Source organism: Aquila chrysaetos, chromosome 15, assembly GCF_900496995.4.
Source record: "Aquila chrysaetos chrysaetos chromosome 15, bAquChr1.4, whole genome shotgun sequence".
NCBI lineage: Eukaryota > Metazoa > Chordata > Aves > Accipitriformes > Accipitridae > Aquila > Aquila chrysaetos.
The window spans coordinates 12,341,669-12,365,335 of NC_044018.1; the positions used below are offsets into that span (position 1 = coordinate 12,341,669).

Consider the following 23,667-nt stretch of genomic DNA (forward strand, 5'->3'; position numbering starts at 1 on the left):
GTAGAATGAGGTACTGCTTCTCTAATAAGTATATGTAAACCAGGGGGGCGTAAATTCCCAGGAATATTCAACATCCTCTCTATAACTAGTAGTTTAAGCCTAAGTGGAAACAATAGGCATATCATTCTCAGAAGTATGTAACATTTTCAGAATGTGTGTTTTTAAGTTACAGCCAAACGTACAAAGTATACCACTCTTTAATTTGCTAAGACTATTACCTGTGTAGTCTAAGTAAAATTCTGGTATTAAAAAATGTAGTTGAAAGTTCTGCCTTTTGCTGTTTGTTTGGAATATGAAGAAACTTAAATATGAGAGGATGGCTGTGGTTGTGGCAACAACTGACTCTGTGTTTCCCCCACCATGTTTGTTAGCAAAATGTATAAAATTTTGTTGGGTTTTTTTTCCCCCTCAAGTTTAAGATGAACTTCACTTTTTAAAGTTGAAAATACAGAGAATGATTTGGTTTGTGTCATGTTTTATTGTTTTGATTTTTAGCTATTAAGAGTACCGTCTCGTTTCTTCATAAGGTAAAGAAGAAATATCAAACATGCAATTATAAGATGTTCAGACTATTTTTTTTTTAATCCTGCAAGCAACCAACTGTTTAAAGCAACTGGGAAATGTGGTGTAGGAAAGATTTTCATCTGCAATTTCTACAGTCTGCTAGTTCTTGATGCTTTCCTAGGGCTGTGCAGAACTTGTATTTGCCACAGTATAAACTTGATTGATTCACATAGAATTGAGGAGGAAGGTGGTTCTCTTCACTATCCCTTCTCAATCATCATACTTTGATTAATTTATCAATAAGTACTCATTTTTAACAACATGCCTGTTTATATTAAACCTGGGGTAGTTTATTGTCATATGGTAAGAGAAAAGACTCTTATGTAAGGAGGGAAAAACATTAGACCAGGTTTAGACCAAGCAAATAAACTGTATTTGACTTCCAGCTAGCTTGAAAAGCTGTGTAAGCACAGGTCTAGTAGGTATACTGTCAAATCTTAGAGGATAAACAGCTGCTCTGTGGGTAAACACAAGAACTACAACTTTTGGTTTCGTATAAAATGACTCTTCTAGTGGGTTGAGTGCGTGCAAAGAAGTTTTCTTCATGCTTTCATAATGAAATATATATTTCTCAGTAGTACAGTGACAGATAATTAAAGAGATTGAACTTTTTTTTTTCCTATTACTGTGGTAAAGACATGAAATAAGAATTAGGGGAAAAGGTCAAATGTTATAAATTTATTTTGGGACATATATATTGCAACCTCTGTGGAAGCTTTTGAAAATTCAGGCAAAGATCAATACACTTCCAATAAAACCTTTAAACTTCCAATAAAACAATATTTTAAACATTATATATATATATATTTATATATATTTTTAATTAAGGGATCATTTTAGCAGGATTTTCTTTTTTTTTTTTTTTTATACTGCATTCCTCTGACATAGCTCTTTCCAGATTGAAGGGATGCAAATGAGGTAAGAATTAAGGCAAACCTAAAAGGCATGCAAATGAAGTACATTTATATCCACTGACAATACAAGCACATGTGTGGATCAGACTTAAGAGCTGAGGAACTCTTCCCCTCTGTCTGTCCAGTACTACTTTACAGCAGAATGGTGACATGATTTATAATAAACAGTTAACATTACCATGGGAATTCAGTGTCACTAACATTACTCAGTCTAGGAGACACAGAGCTAGCATCAGTAAAACATGAACAATAAATAATATAATTCACTGCAGCACAGGACTGCTGCACAGGCTTCAGAGGAATAGGGTTGTTATGAAATGACATTGCACACATCACGTTGTGGCAGTTTATTTTTATAATATATACTTTTAAAATTCTTTAGCAAATGACATTCTCATGCACACAAGTGTTTCAAACACAAGAAGCAAGTCCATTTATAGGTAGTCCAAGCAAATTTTTGTGTGTGTGGAAATAGCTGCAAACTGAATGGAACATTAAACTTCTGTGCAGTCTATGACGCGTTGTACACAAGCTCATTTTTGAATGTCACACTGCAGGAGTAATACAATGGAAGGATCACTCTTTGCAGCTTCTTTGAATTCATCCAGTGTGATCTGGTCATCTTTGTTCTTATCCATCTTACTGAAGATCTTGTCTACCCGTTGCTCAGGCGTCAGACCATCCTCATTCATTTTCATCATTATCACAGTGCCCACCATTTTGTAGATGGCCTTTGAAAAGAAACCAAATGGAAAATTCAACATACGAATTAACCTGATTTTTTGATGTGATCAAATTCTGGAAAGACATTCCAACAATAAAATGATTGCCAGTTTCCCTAAAGATTTTTTTTCTTTTTTTCTTAGAATCCTATGTCCATATACTTAAAACAAGGAAGAATATGTTTTACTTTCTTTAGATGTAGATTTTTTTGGTGGTTGCATTTTACATTCTGGAATGAATTTTTTTGGCTTTCTGTTTCACAGTGCAAAACTGTTGTAACCTATTCTCTAGATCAACTGTTTATTTGGCTTTTAATCACTCCATTGAAATATTTCACGTAAATTCTAAATAATCAGTTATAGAAGTCATCACCTTTTAATAGTTTTTTTATGTGTACATGTGAGCAAAATCTGGTATTTACTGTGGCAAGTAGCCAGCAGATTACGAGGGTGGTAAACTTTATCCTTCCTGTTACATGCTGTGGTCATCTTAAAGCCCATTTGTGAGAGCTCACTTAAAATAGTCTGGTGTTACCCCTGTAAATTTCTGTAATCATCTAAAGTTAATTTCCAGTGAGGTTTCAGCTACTTGAGCTACAAACCACTAATTTCGTGGGTGTCAAGTGATTTTGAGATGGGTTTTGTAAATCCTTTGCTGACTTCTTATGGTTAATCTGTTCATCAGAAAAAAAAAAAATTACCTCTGGGGATTTAAAAGCTTATATGCACATATGCACTCAGCAATTCTCAAAGATTACCTCTTTTAAAATGTTAGTGTGCTTGCAGCATAGGCATGAGTCAGTATAGGACAAATGTATGTAATGTATGCTTTTAATGATACAGTACAACCTCCTGTGTGCTTAAAATCTAAAGGGTATGTGAACAAGTAAATTTTATTAATGTTCAGACATGTAATTTTTGAGTGTCATATTGATCTTACCTCTATAATTTCCAGCATTTCCACTCTTGTAATTTTACCATCACCATCCAAGTCGTACATGTTGAAGGCCCAGTTTAGCTTTTGCTCAAAACTGCCTCGTGAGGTGATGGACAGTGCACAGATGAACTCTCTGAAGTCAATGGTCCCATCTCCGTTTTTATCAAAGGTTCGGAAGGCATGCTGGGCAAACTTTGAAGCATCTCCATATGGAAAGAACTGCAAAATAAAGTAATAAATAGAACTGTGGGCAATGTAAGGAAGAAAGCTCTGTACCTGCCTGCAAAATATTGAAGTGAGGCATTTATGAAGACTTGCTGGTGGGCTTTGTGTGAAACTGAAGATATGCAATATAAGCTTCTGTAACAGTTACAGTGTAATGATTATTAAAAACTTGTTTCTGCAAAAATCTCTTAGCTTACTGCGAACTATATTACAAATATATTTAACGCTAAGTTAATGAGATGAACCTTGAAATGAAGTTGGGTGCAAATGGGAGATTGTATGTAATATTCTCTGACTATAAAATACAGCAACCAAGGTGCATTTTAACAGTATTTTTTCTGCCTGCAAATAACCAGCCCTTGACATGTTGCAACCAAGTAGATGTGTGGGCTTGTTATATAACTTCACTTATTTAAAAAAAAAAAACTCCACACATAGCATAAAAAAAGAAACATATGTTCTCTTCTGCCAGCCAACATTAATACAAGTATGTAAGATGAGAGCTGAGATTCAGTTAAACAATACAGAGCAATGCTTTTCATGTTTAATATCCATTATCTGCGAACACTGCAACTGACTGTAGCTTAATAAAATATTTTAAATGACCATAACATGTAGCTTTTCAGCTGGTATTTTTTCCTCTCAGGAAGTGTATGATTTAAGACATTTGAGACAGTAGTTCTTCTTTCTGTGGCATTTGAGTCTTTCTCAGACACAAGAAAACATACCTCTTAAGAAAGGGAGTTTTAAACTAGCGCTGAAGTCCCAATGCAGTGCAGGGACTGTACACAAATGTTTGTGTCTATATTCCCAGTGCAATTTCATGGAGATTTTCATGCTCCTAAAATATAAATGTGCATTACTCCCAATCTGAGAGCAATCTCATTTTGTGCTTTTTAAAATTCTGATTCTTAGTAAGTACTGCATTTAATAATGTAAGTTTGAAGGAAAGAGTTCAGTGGGAGCTGAGGAAGTGGATCTGCATTTCACAATTTTCCATTTCCCTGGCCAGAGCTGCAGTCTGATGGTTGCTGTGGTCAGCTACGAAAGTTCTTGAACAATACACTCAAATTTCATAGGGGATTGTACTGGTTTTGTGTGGCGGAGTTTTGGTACCAGGGAAGGGGGCTGCAGGGCCGGCTCCTGTGAGAAGCTGCCAGAAGCTTCCCCGGCTCCAAGCCGGACCCGCCGCTGGCCCAGGCCGAGCCCGTCAGCGATGGCGGTAGCGCCTCTGGGAGAACAGAGTTAAGAGGGGAACCTGCGGTGAGTAGGGATTGGAGTGTGAGAGGAACCCCTGTGCAGACCCCGAGGGCAGTGAGGGAGGAGGGCAGGAGGTTGATGCCCCCGCAGCCCGTGGTGATGGCAGGCTGTCCCCCCCCCAGCCCACGGAGGGGAGCGGGGGAGCAGATGCCCACCTGCAGCCCGGGGAGAGAGGAGCCCACGCCGGAGCAGGGGGGTGGATGCCCCCCAGGATGGCCGGGACTCCGTGGGGAAGCCCGCGCTGGAGCAGGCTGTGCCTGAAGGACTGCAGCCCGTGGGAAGGACCTATGCCAGAGAAGTTCACGGAGAACTGCAGCCCGTGGGAAGGACCCCACGCTAGAGAAGTTCGTGGAGGACTGTCTCCCGTGGGAGGGACCCCACGGTGGAGCAGGGGAGGAGTGAGGAGTCCTCCCCCTGAGGAGGAAGGAGCGGCAGAGACAGCGTGTGAGGAACTGACCCCAACCCCCATTCCCCATCCCCCTGCGCCGCCGGGGGGAGGAGGGAGAGAAAACTGGGAGTGGAATTAAGCCTGGGAAGAAGAGAGGGGTGGGGGGAAGGTGTTTTAAGATTTGGTTTTACTTCTCATCATCCTTGTTTTGATATGATTTGTAGTAAATGAAATTGATTTTGTTTTTTCTCCAAGTTGAGTCTGGTTTTTGCTCATGACCATAAGTGGTGAGTGGTCCCTCCCTGTCCTTGTCTTGACCCATGAGACTTTCATTGTATTTTTCTCCTCCCCATCCCACCCACAGGGACGAGTGAGCAAACAGCCTTGTGGTGCTTTGTTGCCAGCCGGGCTTAAACCACCACAGGGCTTTTAGGGATCTGACAGCATATACAGAAATGGGCGCTACTAATTGTCTGACTAAATACAGATGTAGAACATGGCAAGCCTCTGCTGGTTTTCCCTTGAGGAGGCCAAATGACAATTTGGATACTGTGTCTTGCCTTAAAAATGCAAAACTTAGTGTGCAGCCAGCTGCTTGCACTATGTGGCCATGAGCATCATGTCAGGAATGACTGCTGCATTGCCAAAGGGGTCCTAACCTGAAAGCTTCTTTTAAACTGTTTTCTCTGATATCAACTTTTTAAACACAATTCTGGTTAACCTTTGCATTGCTGAAGATGTAGGATACAACTGCTTCTCTGGCTCAGAGGCATTATAGTCAATGTAAAAATCTTCATCTTCACCTCAAAAGAGAGCAGGGTTAAATTTTGTCCACCTCCATCCATTAAGAATATTGCCCTGTTGTGAATTACCCCCAAAGGGATGCAAATCACTGTATTATCCCAGAAGAGATATCAAATACACCCATCTCACTTCCCAAGTATCTTTTTGGGAAGATATTTGAACATAATCTGGAGTCATCGAGAGAGGGATGCTGTACCCAGTCCGGTGGTATTTTGTCCAGGTTAACATTCCTGTTCAAGTTGTGATTTTTCTCATTTGACTTTGTATGGGTCAGCATCCACCCACTGCTTCTACACCCCATCTCCAATAGCTGAAAGAGGCATTTGGTATTGTCTCTTCCTGAAAAACGTAACCTGCCTGTACTCAGCCCAGCCCCTATTTCTGTTTTGATAATCCAAACTGATGGAGCTATAAATACCTCAAGGTACTATTGCAGCTCTTTCTGTACTTTCTGCTTTTTGACCTTTAAAAATTTTAGGACTCCATTATGGTAAGCATGATTGGGCTTGTAAACACTTACAAAGATACGTGGATTCTCTCTCTGATACAACTCAGGACTGCAGTGACTGCAGCTACCAGACCTTGCTGAATTGCTTTTCTAGTGCAAACCTCAACCTTTTGTCAAAGCAAACAGAGCTCCCTCTGCGGGAAGGCTCTTGGGGCTCACAGTCCTAAATTTGGCTGTGTCAGAACAAAGTTATGTGAATGTTATCCAAAACCTGAACATTATTTGCAGGTTATTGAAAATCCTGCTCACTGCTTCCTCTTCTTCATGATCTACCTGCCCCCCCAACTTCTGTACCAATTGCAGATGTTAACATAGGTGATATTTAATTTTACATGTGTGTACAGATAGATGTACACTTCTGCAGACTAGTGGTGAGAAATTAAGAAGTGGTTCTTGTGCCCTGTAGCTCCACCAGGACTCCACTGCTGCCCCTTCTATTCTTGGGAGCTTGCTGGCTGTTCAAAGCTGAAAAGACAAATCCCTTGCTTTTTAAATCTATACTGATTACTGTCCTGTGACATATGTGTTACAAAACAAAATACGTCAAAATTTTACAGTCTTCCAAGGGTTTCTGTTAAAAGCTGACTATTGCTGAGGATGCTGCCCGATCAGTATTTCTGTGACTCTGTCACTCCACAGTCTCTGTAACAGAAAGGCAAGCAGCTAGAGGGAAATGGGATTGTCCTTTTTGCTGTCCAGAGAACCAAAATACATTCAGGTGCTTTCTCCTGTGATCCAGATTGAGAAATGGTACAAATGTACTGGTGAGACCAAAGAACTAAACTACAATGAAGAAGGTCACCTACAAAAATGGCTAAGAAGTGGCAGACACTCAAAAATACTCAAGAGCCCAAGAACGAAGCAAGGGATTAGGAGGGGCCAGTGACTGGAGATGCCAAAGACCATTTCTAAATTATTCTTGGGAAAACATGAACATATCATTCAGCGTCCCATTAGAGGAGCATAAGCAAGCTGTGACTACCTCTTGTGCCAGTCATACCATTAACCTCACGTAGCAGGGAGAAAAGAATCCTTCTAATTTTTTCATCACAGACAAGACAGATTTTTCTCTTCTGAGGTGAAGAACATGGTAGCACTGCTCAGAGCTAAGCCTTGGCATTTACAGCCTAGTAAGGTGAACAAATGGAACAGATGCCTTTTTTTTTTTTTTTTCTTTTTTTTTCCTCCCTATTTGCCTCCCTCTAGGGAGCAAATGCAGTAAAAGGTCCTTTAGGGGCTGAAGGCACTCTTCTCTAGACTGTACCTGCTGATTTGTATTATTTTTAGCTCTGAATGACTAAAAAACATTGTCAAAACTTGTTTAAAAGCCTACTTGAAGACTTCCATTGGCCTGTTTTGAAATGATTCATAAATAAGAAATGGAGTAAAAGAAAACCAAAACAATCACAGAGCAAAACAAACCAGCTATGGTAAAATATTATTTGACTATTAAAATACAGTGAGGCCTTAGCAAGGTGTAAAGGCACAGACTTAACTACTTCAAGACTAGTCTGAGCCAAGTGGCAATGGAAGACGGGGATCTCTGGAAGACAAACACCCATTTTGGGCAGGGGGAATATGAGGAGGGTGGTTTAGTCCACGTTATATAGCACTCTGGCATGAGCTCAGTGAATGCCTCAGAAACAAAGAAATGCAATTGGGATTTTCAGAGGCTACAGCCACTGGGCAAGTCAGTGCCTTCAGCCTCCTCTGCAAACCCTTGTCCAGGTGATCAATCTACATATGAAAGCAACTAGTTCCCTTCTACTGCAATGGTACCACTGAAAAGTGCCCTCTACACACCAGCATTGTCTCCTGCTTTACCCTTTTCATCCAAAACTCAAGACAAGCCTGGGCTTTTTACAGCAGTCAGCTCCACGAGTGACCAAACACTGGTCATTCCTTTGTTTCTGCTTCTCTAGTCTCATCTTGTGCTTGGCCTGTGCGTTTTCTGAAAGGTCAACATGCTGGTGTGTGAAGAATGTGTTCTCTCTATAGACAACTACAAATTAGGAAAGGAAAAAGGAAGAAAAAAAAAATAATCCCTCTTATTCTGCTTCTGAATTTTGGAGGAGAAGATTGTCTTGCAGATTCTTAGCTCCCACAGTGTTTCTGGACACCTTTCTGGTATATGGGGGGCTTCCAAAGGGTCCTGGAATTACGGTATCTAGCAAACAGAATCTACAAATTGTACGTAACTTAAGGCTTGGGGAAACTGATCAAATACCTAGAAATATTTATCTGCTTGCCTGCAGATGCTTTAGCATCTTTGAAGTGATTCTGTTCACAGACAACTCTGTGACCAACTCTATTCAGATCAACTTTGGGAGTTACTGAAAAAGCATAAAGCATATGCTAAAGCATACGGCTAAAGGTTTAGCATATGGCTAAAACATAAAGAAAAAAATGAAATCAAAAGCAATACACTTCCCCAAATTCCCCAGTGATGGGGGGGTCCAAAAAAGAAGGGTCTCTCCTTCATTGGTAGAGTGGGGTGGAGCAAATCTATAGACTGGCCTGAGCGGTGCTCTGTTTTTCATGCAATGTGTTATCATGTTTGAGATGCATTTCTATTAAAAGGGAAATTCTGCTATAAAATGGAGAAAACCAGAATTAGAGTAGTGTACAGAAAGCTGAACACGCTGCCTACACACGCCCAGGTGATGACTCCGTCACTGATGTAAGGTCACAGCTTCCAGCACCGAGGTGGGAGCTGGAGGGCAGAACAGGAGGCAGGCGAGCAGGAGGTGGTACAGGGCTTCTGTATCCCAGGCTTGGAGAAGATGGAAGAAGCAGCGGCCGATTCCCCCAGGAGATGAGACGCCCCGTTCAGGGCTCAGCACTGTCACGCTCTGCCGAGGGCTGAAGCAACAAAGAGGGACGAGCTGGGCACAGCCAGTGCAAGGAGCAGTGCGAGCATCATTGGGGGACAGCATGTGGAAACAAGCCTACCAGTTGGCTTCCATGGGAAAAACCTTATACAATTGATGCTGTTACACTTTAGGAAGGAGTCACCCTTTTTATCTACTTTGTTAGGATTTTCTTTCCTCTCTTTAATAAGTTTGCTAGGTACCCAGTTCACCTTTGTAAGTGGAGAACACGAGCACTTTGAGAATCAGAAAGTTTGGCTGCTGGTAGAAGCTCAGATGGGTATTTTTTATAGCAAACCTCTTAAATTTGAACCCAGGTGCTGATAGCTGCTGGTCAAGCCCCATCTTACAGATCATCAGAAGTGAGGTCACTAGGGGTAGGGGAATGCCTGTGATGACTGGGGAGCAGATTGCTGCTCACTAGTTTTTCAAAAGGACAAAGCTCTGCGTTCCTCTTGCCAGCAGTACAAACGCAGGAGTTGAGGAGACAAGGAAAAAAGATTACTTTTTAATTCTCTCCTTTAGAAAAAATAATCGTAACTTTCTATAACATACTGTACTCTTGCACTTCACGTGTTAAGGCATGAGAAGGGGAAGACATGTACAGGCTGCAACCGTCGAGACCTGTCGGGAAGGTTGTGCTGCTCTGGCACCAGGGCGACCTGCAGGGCTGCAGCCTGTGCCTGCCAGCACCTCTTTGTACAAAATTGAAAACTAACGTAACAAGAGCACAACCACGGCAGCACACAAAGACACAGCCAGTACATCTGTCCTTCTTCTGGAAGAGATTTCACTGCCCTGGGAATACACAGCTCAAGGGCAGATCAGGACAGATATACCTTTAAAATAAATAAGGACACATTTTCAAGACTTCCTGAGGATATGTGGATTAAGAATGGATAAGATGCAATGTGCCCCTCTTATTCATCTTATGTCTCACCCGTATTCTCCGGATTAATGCCAGCGAAATGAATGCAAAATGTTGCGAGCTGCCTCCATGCCCAGTGCTGGAGCAGAGAGGGCTGGCAGAGAGCATCCCGCCAAGGGTATAGTGGGGACTGATGGGGAGGCACCAGTGGGACAGGGCAAGGCCGAGCAGGATGGGGCTGTGAGCAGGAATGCCTGCGGGTGTGAGAGCCACAGCATCGCCCTGGATCGGTGCCGAGCATCACTCTTGGTCAATGGAGTGAGGCTTCTCCAAAGAGCTACCTGAAGTGGTCAAATTAGGTGTCAGAGACTTCTCCCTTGACTGGCTGTAGGGGGAGCAGAGGCATCATTAAGCTTAAATTGTTTTTTATTGCAAAGTAAGTCTTCACAGTCCTAAGCAGGGAGACTTCTAGTCCTTGTAATTCTCAGACTAGGCCTCTTCCCAGCTATCTTCTACATACATTTGGCTGAATGAGTGTTTTCAGTGCTTGCCTACAAAACAGGCTTTCCAAAATCACAGCAGTGGGATGATGCAACATCCTTTCCCTGCTGAAAGGTCTCAGCTTGGATGTGGAAACCCCACTCTTGCTTCCCTCCCCTATCTGAGACAAGCCAAACAGGCAGCTTAGGAGAAAGCACCAGCTACAGCATAGAATGGACCAGGGAACTGTGAGTTTCCAAACTGGGAACAGCTTGTGTGAACTAATATTAAAGGGATTAGAAAGAGAGCAAACTTTTTTTTAACAAATCAGTGGTTGAGGAGCTGCTTTAGGAGGCAGAAGATTTGGATTCTAGTATTTCCCCCACTAAATATGCTTAAAAATCTACTTTAACTCAGGTGATTTTCACAATTCTCCTTTCACTTCATCTGCATCTTAACCTCTATGATACTAAGCAGAATATATGTTATTAGCAGTATGGGCCAATGCAAATGATCCAATTACTTCAATGGGTTTTGAATTGGCCCTATGATCATGCTAAACCTGAAAGCATTTCCTTACCACTTTCTAGTTCTGTCAAAGTTTTTCCCTGAGTTACTATTCATTGGATGAGATCTTTAATGAACTGAAACACATCCAAATGTTGTTATGCAAGTCCAGACCTCCAAGGGCAAACCCACAAAGGGACACAGGCAGTGAAGGGTACTGAGCAATCACCTCCATAGTCTTCCATCACTCTAAGGTGTCCAAATGTTTTAGCTGTGGATCTCCAAGGGCTTTTCTCACACAACTCTTCTGTCTAGAGTTTGGAGATCCTGTTCCCAGAGGCAATTAACCACATCTTACTGTGCTGAAGTCCTTCTGTGGTTCCTATCCCCAACTGCCCTTTAAATGAAAAGCATTTAGATGCTTTTAGATAACCACTGAGGATTTCAGTCTCAGAGCTCTCCAAGGCAGAAGTTTACTGCAGAGACATAACAGGCAATGAATGAGCACCTAAGAATTTGGCTCCACAGAAGCAGAAGTAATTTCAGCAGCTATGCATGCTTCTATTAACAATTTAATCAAACATTAAGGGATTTGGATCCCAGAGATACAGATGTTCCTGTTCTGTTCCCAGCTCTCAGCCACAGAGTAGCAGCACATCAGCACAGAAAGACGCATCGCATGCCTCTGAAAGGTCTGGGGCTGTCCTGTTCATATGCATCAAAAATGAAGTGAGGGTTACAACAATTTAATTTCATTACTGAAAATCCAGGAGGTGGAATTGGATGATGTTTCTGCACTGTGCTAGAGACAGGATGCTGTAACAGAACCAGACACGATGTTCAGAATTGTGGTACGGATGGGGACCCTCTTGTCACACTTCTCCTTATCCTCTGTTCCTCCCTACACTGCATTATCACTCTGTTATGCAGAGAAATTCTAGGAGAGGTCTAAAAGCTCTCACAATAGCTCACCCCCAGCTACAGCACTGATGCCACTGATCTCCACGTGAGCTGAAGCAAGTGCTGCACTAATGGGGCTGATGGGGATCTCCCTTCTGCTCCACCACAGGTGCAACCAGAGGAAAATGGGCAGGTTGGTTGTGTCTTGTGGGTTAATGATGCATGTAAAACTGCCTGGAATAGCAGCGGGGTTTTGTGGAATACATTTCAAAGCTGAGGGCCTTGCCCAACCACATCTTGTATATATTACCAGGCTAGTTAGCTTAAAAATTTCTTTTGCTTAGCTATTTTTAATTTGCAGATGAAGCCGGAAAAAGCAAACATAGCCCTAACAAACTCTGTTCATGGCTAGTGAACTGTATTTTCTCTGCCTTCCAAAATACAAATAAATGGATAAAAATGGCACTGCTGTGTCAGAGTATGTACCTTTTGAAATCCAAGCTCAATGTATTACTCTAAAGCACTAACATAACTCAAGAAACAGCAAGATTATCAAAGTAGATGATGATATTTAGCCTGTCCATGTGTAGGAATGCAGCTTCTGCTGACGGAATATGCAATAAAGCAACTGCATCGATGTATTTTTTTCTATTGCATGTTAATACAGCTACACTGCTTCAGAAGTCAGATTCATTTTGTGTTCCTCCTACAGCTGCCTTTCCTGGGAGCAGAACATTATCAGTTTTCCTGTTTCTGCCTCTTCTTCCATTCAGCCTTTGAAGGGTTATTATCTCCTTCCAGCTTGTCATACACGTACCAAAGCACTTCACACCCAAAGCATGTGAGTCCCTGCTCAGTATCTGGCAGAAAGTCCATATTCTGGCTCAACTCTAGCATTTTTATTGTGCTTTATGCAGATAAGAGGTCCACTGGGTGACCCACTGGAAAAATGCAGACTCGGATCATGCAATGCCACAACCCAGTACTGCAGGCCTGCATGGCTTTTACCAGCCAGATTCCTTCGGAGGAATCAAGTTCTCTCAAGTCAGAAAAAAAAAAAGAGTCTGATTATGTTTTGCTGAGTATCAGGGAAGAGATTACCCCATAGGATTACAATGGATTGATACACATGAATCTGGACTTCAGGCTGACAGGACACAGACCTGAACCTTTCAACACTGGCAAAACTCATTGCTGCAAAGCAGAAACCAGCATGGTATTTTCTTCAGGAAGGTGAATAAAAAAAGACGTCAGGGATAAAGCATCAGTTACAGAACAGGAACAATACAGAGACATGAAAAAAACCCCCATATACACTGTCCCAGAGCCAATCTTCACAGTAAAACCCCTCCAGCCTTTTGAGCCCATAGATGCTGAGTCTGGTATAGCTGCACTGTTAAGCACATCTGCAGTGTAAGGTAGAAATATCCCACCTAGGAAAAACTGCCTCCAACCACCTGGCTTCAGCTTGCCGGAGGGTCCCAAGGCAGTGGGCACCATCCACAGCCGCGGGTCTATAGGTTTCAGGAGCAGCTGAGCCACGGGGCTGAGCCTCTGGAAAGGACAGTCTCGAGCAGCACCAAAGAGCAGAGTCTAAATGTCTATTTAGATCCAGGTCTCAGTTCTCCATGTGTAAATTCGTGAGATGTCCCCACCTCAGAGGTGCGCTGCAAGGATAAACCCAACAAAGAATTGCGACTATTTCAGATACCGCTGCAGTGGGAGTCATACAACCAGCAAGAACTGGGGACAACTGCCAAACCTCATGGATGTTTACTGCTTATGCCACTGCTCAGTAGCTTTAATACTGTGAACACATATGCATGCACAGACACATGGGGAGGCTTATAAGCAGCTGTTAGTTCTTCACATAAAGAAGAAATATTTAGAAGAGCCAAGAAATGTAATTTCTCCCTTTCACAGGGAAAGTTCACAACTTGTACAGGCTGAAGTGGGATCAGAGAAGAGTCTGTGTCTTACCCAGACCTCCAAGGACTGTGACAAGCTCTTATGTTATTGATAAGGACTAAGTCACCCTGTCTTGCAGATGTTTTTAGCCACTGCAGAAATGCTCATTTGAAGCATATGGAGAAGAAATATTTGAGAATTTAGGAGCTGACCTTGAATTATCAATACCAGTTCCTTGCAACTGTGTGAGATATGGGTTAAGTTAAGAGACCAGAGAACAAGCACACACCACAGGCTATGATGAAGCAAGACCCACAGTAAAAAAAGAGCATATGCCAAGAGGTTGGAGGAAGATGGATGGGAAAAGAGAAGTCACGCTTCTTCTCAAACATCCATCTGGCAGGGTCTACCTCTAAAATAAACTTTCAATCTGAAAAGTTAATCTCTATATTCACATTTGTGGGGAATTAGTCATTAACTAGCAGGAAATGAATCGATTTTCAATCTCAGCTTTTCTCTGATTAAATTTGGACAATAAGAAACTTAATTGAGCTGTGATAGTGCTATAGGTCAATACGCTAGCAGATCAGTTATTACTCAGTGCTAACAAAAAGAAATCTTCAGAGAGAATTGTTGTCAAAACAATTAGTATTGCTAGTGCATAATACCATGACTACCACTGATTAAATGTTATTTCTCTTTGATCTTCCTTAACTGAGCAGCATCACTGGAACACTTTATTTATTTTAAGTTTGGCACAGTTTTCCACTACCCCAAGGTCAGCGATAGCACAAGGCTATGACAATGTCAGGATCCTGCTGTGCTGTAGCTATGCCCCAGCCTAATTACAATATCCTTTTTCTTGACACCATGTTATCTCTTTAGGAATCTGGGAACATACCAGATGGAGAATACACTGATCTGGGACATTTCCTTTTTTATTCCCCACCCCCCCCAGTAAAGATCATCTGACTCCTTTTCATTTCTGAAAAAGGCTTTATTTTCCCAGGGAGTGTTGGCTCCAAAGGTTCACAGTATTAACTTGAATGCTGTGCCTGCTGTGTTGAGAAGTCCTTAGTGCAAATTTCCCAAAAGAATGGGACTATAGAAGCATCAGTAAGTGCTATTTCCAGCCAAAAAGGGATTTGAAACACGAGTCGCTGAATTCTGAGACAACCATCTTATGAATATACAGATGGAACTGCAGAAAAAATTCTCATGCCTGAAATATCTGTCTCATATACTTATGTAATATGTCCTCCTTAAATTCTTATACATAGGGAGTTGTTACAGCCCAGTACTGCAGACAGGAAACTGCAGAAAGAGAAGGAAAATGGCTTAGCTGGGAGTATCAGAGAACTGATGATTTGAACCTCAAGATCTCAGTGAGTGCTAAACTACAAAATCCCTTTTCTTGATATTGAGTGCAAAACCTGCTAATTCAGGAATTACCAACAAATAGCTTTAACTTCTGGGGAGAATTATCAATTCCCTTACAAGCACAGCTCACTCCAATGAGCTCGGAATTGGTGGACTCAGATACCTTTTCCAGTTCATAAAGCCTTTGGCTGTAGAGCAGTCCATAAAGCTCTCCATCCAAGGAAGGAAACTTACAACCTGAAGTCCAGAAAGACCAAAGGAGTGGAAAAAGAGGAAAGTTGTATGGTACCACGAGCACCTTGAGAGAACTTGGTCTGCTGAGAAAAGCATTGAGTATTCAAGGAAAGAAAATGGGAAGGGCTGACTGCCCCCAAAATCGGTGTGCCCTGCTGCTCATTGCCATCACAGACTAGAAAAGGGAACCCCAGCCTGCACCTCCAGGCAGCTTGGTCCCAGTAGGAACACATGTAACAGGATAAATAACCAGACTACAGCCACAGTCTCTAGGTCAGTCAGTGTGCAGTGGTGTGCACTTCGTCCCTCTGTGCCCAACCAATCCCAAGCAATGGACTGGGAGTGGTTATTTTTTGTGTTGTACCCAAAAGGTTTAACAATGCCTAAGGGCTAGGCAAGGTTAATGACACAGAGTACTTGGGAACCCACCTGGGTAAATCCTGACATCTCTGCTTGGAGGCCACACATCTGTCCCTAAACTCCTGGGGTCTTGGCACACAAACAGATATCTGATCAGCATTGGTAACAGGATGTGTTACAGAATAAGGTTTCAATGCGGGACAAAAGGGGGAAGAGCTAAGGGAATGGGAAGGACCCTGAAGTTAGAGGTGAGAGGCAGGAAGGATGGTAGCAATAGCAGCAATAGTTAGCGTAATAGATAAGGGCCAAATGGGCAATAATTTGGTATTATCCTTTTTTTCCCTGCTGTCCCTAGGCATATCCTAATGACTTTTATTTTCAGTTCTGAGTTTCAAAGCAATCCTACAACTCACAGAGGAACTGTACTAAATTGAAGTTTCTAATCATTTGAAATTGGAAATGGTCCCACATTTCTAACTGCTGCATGGCCTGTCTCAAAGCTTTTCTTTTGCAATGAAGCTGTGAGCAGATAGGTTTTCAGATTTCCTTCTGAAAATTTTGTACAGCCCTACTTAGGAGATCTGTCCACCTGAAACCCTTTCCATTCTGTTCTTATGGAGAATAATAATAAAAAAGGACTCTTTTAACACAGTGGAGTTTTAAGTTTCCAGCTTTGCAAGGTAATGCATTTTCTTCCATATCTAGGCTTTCTCTTGTAACACAAACCTTTTGAAAGGTCAACGCCAAGACTTACAAGCCCAATAGTATATAAAAACTTTGAAATACCAGCATTCTGGTGCAAAGGATCATGCACATATAACTATATATATCTATATACAGAGATATTTAGATATATATCAAAGGAGTGGACTAAATCAGTTCTTGCTTAGAAAAAAATGTCTTGGAGGACAATACTCTTGAGCTTACAGATGTTTAAAAAATCCTAGTTTTATTTATGTGAAGTGTTGTGCACATTTGTAGTTCCATGTGAATAACAGTATTATTATTGCTGTCACAATATCTAGGAATCTCGGTTGAGCAGCATTTGGATAAAACCTAAAGCTCAACATAGAAGAAAAAGAAAGATGAAAGAGGAAGTCAGTGCAAGGAGTCTGGAAGACTTTTCTTTCTGACTTGATCCAGTGGATTTTCCCAAGGGTAGGAAAAGAGAAGGGAATAACACAGCCCATGTGTCATCTTCTGGGAATTAAGAACTATGGGCAGGTCTAGAATAAACCACAGGTATTCAAACAATGACAGCTCTTGGGTACACCGTCTCCTTGTCTGTTAGTTCCACAGATCAACTTCCCTAAGGGGAAGGAAACTTGAACAAAGACTTTCAAAGGATGAATGGAAGGATGTAAAGGAGCATTACGTTCTTGTTCCTTCTCTAAAATGGTGCAAGAAGGGAAAATCCTCATTGTATACAAACTATTTTTTTCCATCAGTTATGTTCTTTGCTATCTGTAGAAAGAGATGTAGAAAAACTCCCTGTGGGCCATATGGACCACTGCTTTCACACAGAGATGCCATCTCCCTGGATATGCTGTTGCTGTTCTAGTACTGACTGTGCTCATGAGCCAATGCAGACAAAATCTGGATATTGATACCAGTTATACTTAGTATTATTATATGTTTCCCAAACGTGTCTCCTTTTTAGGCAATTGGCCAGCTAAAGAAGACAGTATCATCCCACAGAGTAGAGCTTCTCCCCAGTTTCATCCCTTCTACTCCAACCAACTCCTGGGGCATGCAGACTTCTATGAGATTAACTTAAGTGAACTGGGTATTTGGAGGGGGAAAATTACCCCACAGATTCTGTTTCCTCAGTACTGTAACTTTGTATTATCACTTTTCAGTGGGTTTCTGTGGTGTTATCCACTCTTTCAGGTATCAGACATGACCACAAGGGCTCATTTTAGAGAAATCTGTAAACCTATTAGTATAAACTGCATCATGCTGCTTGTTCATTTAAAGCATTGCAAGTGAGAGGCAGGGTTGCCTTCTCCTGCATTTGCCTGCTTAAGTAACTTAAATCCTTCAGTGCATGGTACCTTTGAATTTCAGCTCCTTTTTGCCATGAGAAAACCACCACTGAAGCAAAAAGCTACAATGCGTAGAGCAGCCTCTTCTGTTACAGACAAATCAACCAGCTAAGAGCTTACCTGTCACTTGGTTCCTTTAAGATCTTATAATTATTCATATACTTAGTCTATAAATGACTTAACACTTGAATGCAGTAAGATCATACAAAGGAATAGCATAAAATAAATTCTAAAATCTGCAGAGAACGAGTTACCTTTAATTAAAAACTATCTTTATCTAAAAAGGTGAACAAAACCATACTAACAAAAAAGATGCATCAACATGCACGCTTAGAAGAAAGCTACTACCCATGCCATTCTTCCAACACCAGGATATCTCATTGCATGCACTATTTGACACCATTATAATGACTGAAGTTTCAATAACATAATTAGGAGTCAGCTGAAAAGAAGACACAATATAAAGCGCTTAAGCAATACCCTTCTCTAATGCTGATTCCTTGCTGCTTTATTTATCACACAAGCTTAGTGTATTTACACGTTCTTTCTCCTTCAGATTAAATTACTCTGTGTGCACCAAACCAACTGAAGACACCCATACCACTTTAGCTGCGCATAAAATTCTGAGCATGACAAATGTAAAACCGATGTCTTCACTGTAGTGGTGAATGCAATTTCATTTCAAAATCAGATCCATTTGAATTCTTCCCCTCAGCTACAAAAAAAATCTCTAAAAACCTGAAAGCCCAACTAAATCCACTTGCAAGGAGCAAAATACAAGGTCTATTTATAGACATAGCAAAGCATAACCAAAGGGATGTATCAAAATCAGTGTTTCCCATTAATAAACATTACCTCAAAAATACACTCAAAAATGTAGACTGATGCAATTTGAACTGCCCAGCAGTATAATTATGGTAACTAGCTCACACTGGGGAACAACTGTTGCTTTTCCACACTGAGTAATGAATATGAGTAATAGATTTGACTTTTTCCCCCAAGTATTCTGGTAAACATGTTAAATAAATCAGGTTGTAGGCTTTCATGAATACACAACAACAGCTACTCAGTCCTTAGCAAGCATGGAACAATACAGTAACAATAATAACGGCAAAAAAAGAGTTCAGTATTGGGGTGAGAGTTTGAAGGAGAATTAGTTGCACATGCCTTCGGGTAAGTTAGCTCTCTTATCTTATGAGAGCAGCCGATCACGTATTCTTTAATATTCTTGTACCTCAGAGTCAATAAAGATTAATAAAAAGCCCTATAGACATTAATGGTTGAACAATAAACTATGTAATCATGACCAAACTATTATGATACCAACTGCTTTCCAGAAGGATGCTGGTTTACGCTTGCCAAGAGGGATCCTCCCAGGAACACTGTTCTTGGTGATGCCAGTTCCCAAAACACCCTTTTGAAGTTTGCAGCTGGGAGATACAGCCCAATTCCTGACATATCTCCTCTATGAGTTGACTGCATATTATGCTCTCTAGAGATGAGTTATTTCTAGAGGAACAGTAATGACATATATTTCACACGCATTTGATAGATTCACATTTCATACCAGATGTAATTAAGGATGAAAAATAATGAGCTAATTCTAGTAAGTTGTTAAATTCTCAAACAAAAACAACAAAAAATCAAAACCAAAGTTACAAGAAAACAAGAATAAAACAAGAAAGTATTCTCTCGACCGGTTGCTATCATCACAGAAGTAACGAGTAGGCATCTTCTCCAGCACGGGGGCTTTTCTGAATTTGTCCTCCTATTGCACTCCTTTCTCAACACACTCCTGGCTTAAAGGCTCCTCTTGATGGTCAAAGGATTGTCAAGCCTCTAGACACTTCATAAATCATATGCGAGAGGCAGTCAATGAACAACCACTCTCTTAAGGCAGCTGTCTCTAGAATGCAACTAGTTTCACAGAGACTCCATGTGGCATCTTAAAACATATGGCAGAGTTGGCATTTTGTCTTAGAGTTCATGCTCTCATAAAAATAGGGCAAAGCCCCCCTTCTCATAGCATGAGATCTTCACGGAGAGGTGGCAGCATCTTTATAACTAAGGTTACAACCAGATTTCCTTGTAAAGAAGTCTCAGAATTCTTTGGATCTTTCCTCAGTGACAGCCAAATACCTAAGGGTGATAATACTGTTCAGCCAAAGACCTTCAACAAACCATCCAGGGAATTCAGTCTCTGAGGATGTAACAAATACTTACTGAACAAGAAACACAGGAAAATTGCATATAGTCCCTGTTAAACAATAGGAGACAAGAAACTTGAAATATGCCTTAGACAGACATGTCTGAAGAAAAATTAATAGCCTACCAAGCTAATGGGCGCCAATGCTTTTTAGTGCTGTCAAAATATGGAGAAGCTTGTCTTCCAGGCTGGGGTCTGGGGTCCAACTAGAAAACACAACACCGGCATTTCTTCCTGCACCTGGGATGGAGCCCAGAGGATACCTAGTCCAGCTGCCAGGGCAGATTTAGCAGCAGCATCTGCCATGACCCTGGGCAGAGACAACTCGTGAGAAAGAAGGTAAAATTCTAAACCACAGCACCAGAGCTCTCAAACTGAACATTTTAAGCACTCACCCAAGCAAACACCATTAGCAGTCAGCAGCAGTATCTTGGGTTGTCTGAGTACACTGGAGAGAGAATACTGAAAGCACCTAAATCTATGAAGGTCAATCAGAAACTGCTTTCTGAGGTAGCTCTGTTCTTCCTCTCTTACACAAGTGTCAGAAAGAGTCTGTACCTCTGATAGCTCAGTCTCTCCTATTAGAGTGTAAGCAGACCACCAGCTCTTAGGAAGCTCCCAGAGCTCAGTGGTATTTTCACAGAAGTCTGTCAGTTGGAGACTCCCGGTGTCAAGGTTTTGGCTCTCTTCATTTGGGGAACAGTGAGAGTACACTCAAAGCAAGCACATAAAAAGGTAGATTTTTCCCAGCTGTCCAGGTTATTCATGAAGAAAACCATCTAAATTCAATCTAAGTAAAGCCCTACTGGCAGAGAAAGAAGGTCTTAAATGTAATCATTTTCACCTGCTGTCAGGATAAATACTTCTTCCAGCCCCACCCCAAAACATGGTCATGACTGGTTCTCTTATTCACTAGATTTCTGACTGCCACTCAGCTGTGGACAGTCCTGACATCTAATCAATACCACAGTACCTACATTTGTCATCTGTGAATATACTATCTCTATTCTGGTAGCATTTTTTGCTGAAAAAATATTTTTGCGAGCTGATGTGTTTAAATGTTCTGCCACATTTAGTTTAACAGCCAGCCTGACAAACGTCAATTCAAAGCTCACTGCTTTATTCTTCTTCATCAATGGCAAGAGATGCTGCATCTTGATGGGGTGATATATCCCAAGACAGGTTATATATCCCAACACCAGGCGTGAGCTGAATCCCATTCCAGGTGAGCACTTTGTGTTTTCTTGGGTTATGAAGGATTGCATGACTACAGGCTGAATACACAAATAGCTTAGTGAAGAACAAGATTTTAATTCTTAACTGAAATACAAAAGGCTACTTCCTCATGCTGTCTTTAATGATGGCTATAACCTTTCCAGATTTACTAATGAACTAGACAGTCCTGTTGCATTTCCAGCAAAATTCAAAACTATCTGCAATCTACAACAAACTATTCTAAATCCTGATATGAAATGACAGGGAGAGAAAGGGATGGTATGGCACTGAAGCTTGAAGGCGATGCAAATTGGAGGTCACAATATCATGTGTTTGAGACCTGTCATGAAGCTGAAATACAAGTGAAGCTGTCACAGCGATACAGTGACAGTACAGTTCAGCATGCTGATGAAGTGACTAAAATCCAGAATGACTGCAGAGCCAAGGGAAAAAAAAGCTGTTTTTTTTTCCTACCCTGTGTACATAAATAGGAAAGATTTGGTTCTGTTGTCCTATGAGCACAATTTGAGATGTCAGTCTAAAGCAACAACTGACCTGTGCTATATTTATAGAGTGGCAGAATATGTTAACTTTTCAACTAAAATGTATCCGTGATATTTCTGTTGGTGCAGCAGAGCTGTGTTTTCACAAGAGGGCAATGTACATTTTCCAGTCACAGCAAACTAGTTTGTGCTTTTCCTTTGACAGATATCAATGCTCCCATTGCCTCAGGAGAGGTAACAATCTGTAGATTTAGCTAGCTATAGCAATTTGTAAGATGTGTGGTTAATAACAGGTTTTCAATTTTAAAAAGAGCTGTTTTCACACCTACAGAAATCTACAGAAATCTGAGTGATCCCTAAGTGCATCAATCTAATCCCACAACCTACCCACATGGGTGGACACCAGAGTACCAGCAAAGAAAGGCAACAAAACAAACGAGTTTGCAAGATCATCCATAAATAAGCCACCTACCAACTCTACCACTTTCGTACCTGACCTATCATCTTATTACTTTTGGGGTCCATCTGCTTGGGACATTAGGGTGGAAAACAGCGTGTAATATTTGCTTTAAGTAGCCTTTAGGAAAACTCAAATTCTGAGAGAAAGGGCCACCCTGCATTTGCAGACTGAGTCCCCAGTGAAGCACAGCAAGTCTGACATGTACCCAGAGCACCAGAGTGGATGGCCACACATCACAGAGTCAATCTGCACATGTACAACACGCCCAAGGCTGACAACAGAAGGTGCAAAGCTCATTGCCTCAGTGCAAATTAGTTATACAACATACAGACATTAGGAGGTGTCGGCCTGTTACTCACACTGCATGGTGTGGAAGCACGTAACTCTCCCCAGGAAGACTACCAAGGAGTCCAGACACAACTATGAGAAACAGCATTTTTTGAATTTTGGATATTGGCAAGAATTAGCAAGGCTGAATCATCTACAGCTCTTGAGCCATGAGAGCAAACAGTGCACTACTGAGAGGGCAGGCAAATTTCTGGCTGCTCCTAAAAGCCCAGGAATTACAGTTTCCATGTAAAGCAGGTGAGATCTTGGTTTCTAAATACCTTGGATTATGAATCTGATCTTCTTCCAAATTCTCCATGGAAAGGTTGGGTTTTGGTTTTAGGCATTAGAAACCAATGAGCTAAGATGAGGCTTTTATGTCTGTGTTGTTTCCAAGTAAGTCCTAACCGTTTACTTGAAGTTAGTCATTCACATTTGAATACTGCATCATTCATTGCTTTACATTGCACTATTTAAAGCCAGGTTTTCAGCTTTACTTAAAGATTGTCCAAAGCTGAGGGAGAGTGTGAAGCATGGAGGACCTAGTAGGAGCTTCCACAGTGGGGGGCCAGTTTCATACTGCCCCTGTGTCTAACGCCGTTTAACATTTCTGGGCTGCTAAAAGCTAGGCAGCATCCAAATAAGCTTCAGGGAATTGGCAGAGCTCCAGGGCTCTGAAAAAAGTGACCATTTTCACTGGAAACATTTATGACATTGGAAGGAAGATACCCGCACATTCCTTAGCTTGCACCAAGATCCTGTAGGCTTGTCCTCCCTCCACCTGGGGAGCAGATACAAAGAGGCTATGGCACTGCTCTACCTCCAGAACCCCCTTCCACCAACATCTCTTTTCAGTTTAACTTGAAAAGATAAGAGCAATTTAATCTTTCCTGCCTTCCACTTGAAGGTTTTGTTCTAAATGTATTTTGACAGCAGAAATAAAGACCAAGTTTTAATAGAACTAACTGAACCACAAACTGAATTATGTATTTCCATTTCAGGAGACAATCTCACTGCTAATAACATCACTCTCCTTCCAAAAGCATGCATGACAGAATTCAAAGCATTTCTCTGTTCCTTCA

The 23,667-nt window shown here is 41.4% G+C and overlaps 1 protein-coding gene across 9 annotated transcripts in view; it reads right to left on the reverse strand.

Annotated features, from left to right (window-relative positions):
• Positions 1-458: 458 nt before the first annotated feature.
• The window catches only part of VSNL1 (visinin like 1), a 93,589-nt gene continuing 70,380 nt past the window's right edge, over positions 459-23,667 (reverse strand). For all 9 annotated transcript variants that reach the window (XM_030036854.1, XM_030036852.1, XM_030036860.1 and 6 more), the window contains exons 3-4: positions 3,141-3,356; positions 459-2,209 (exon numbers count right to left, since the gene is read on the reverse strand). In XM_030036854.1, the coding sequence (XP_029892714.1) occupies positions 2,012-2,209; positions 3,141-3,356 (414 nt within the window). In that variant the 3' untranslated portion in view covers positions 459-2,011. The remainder of the gene's footprint in view (positions 2,210-3,140; positions 3,357-23,667) is intronic.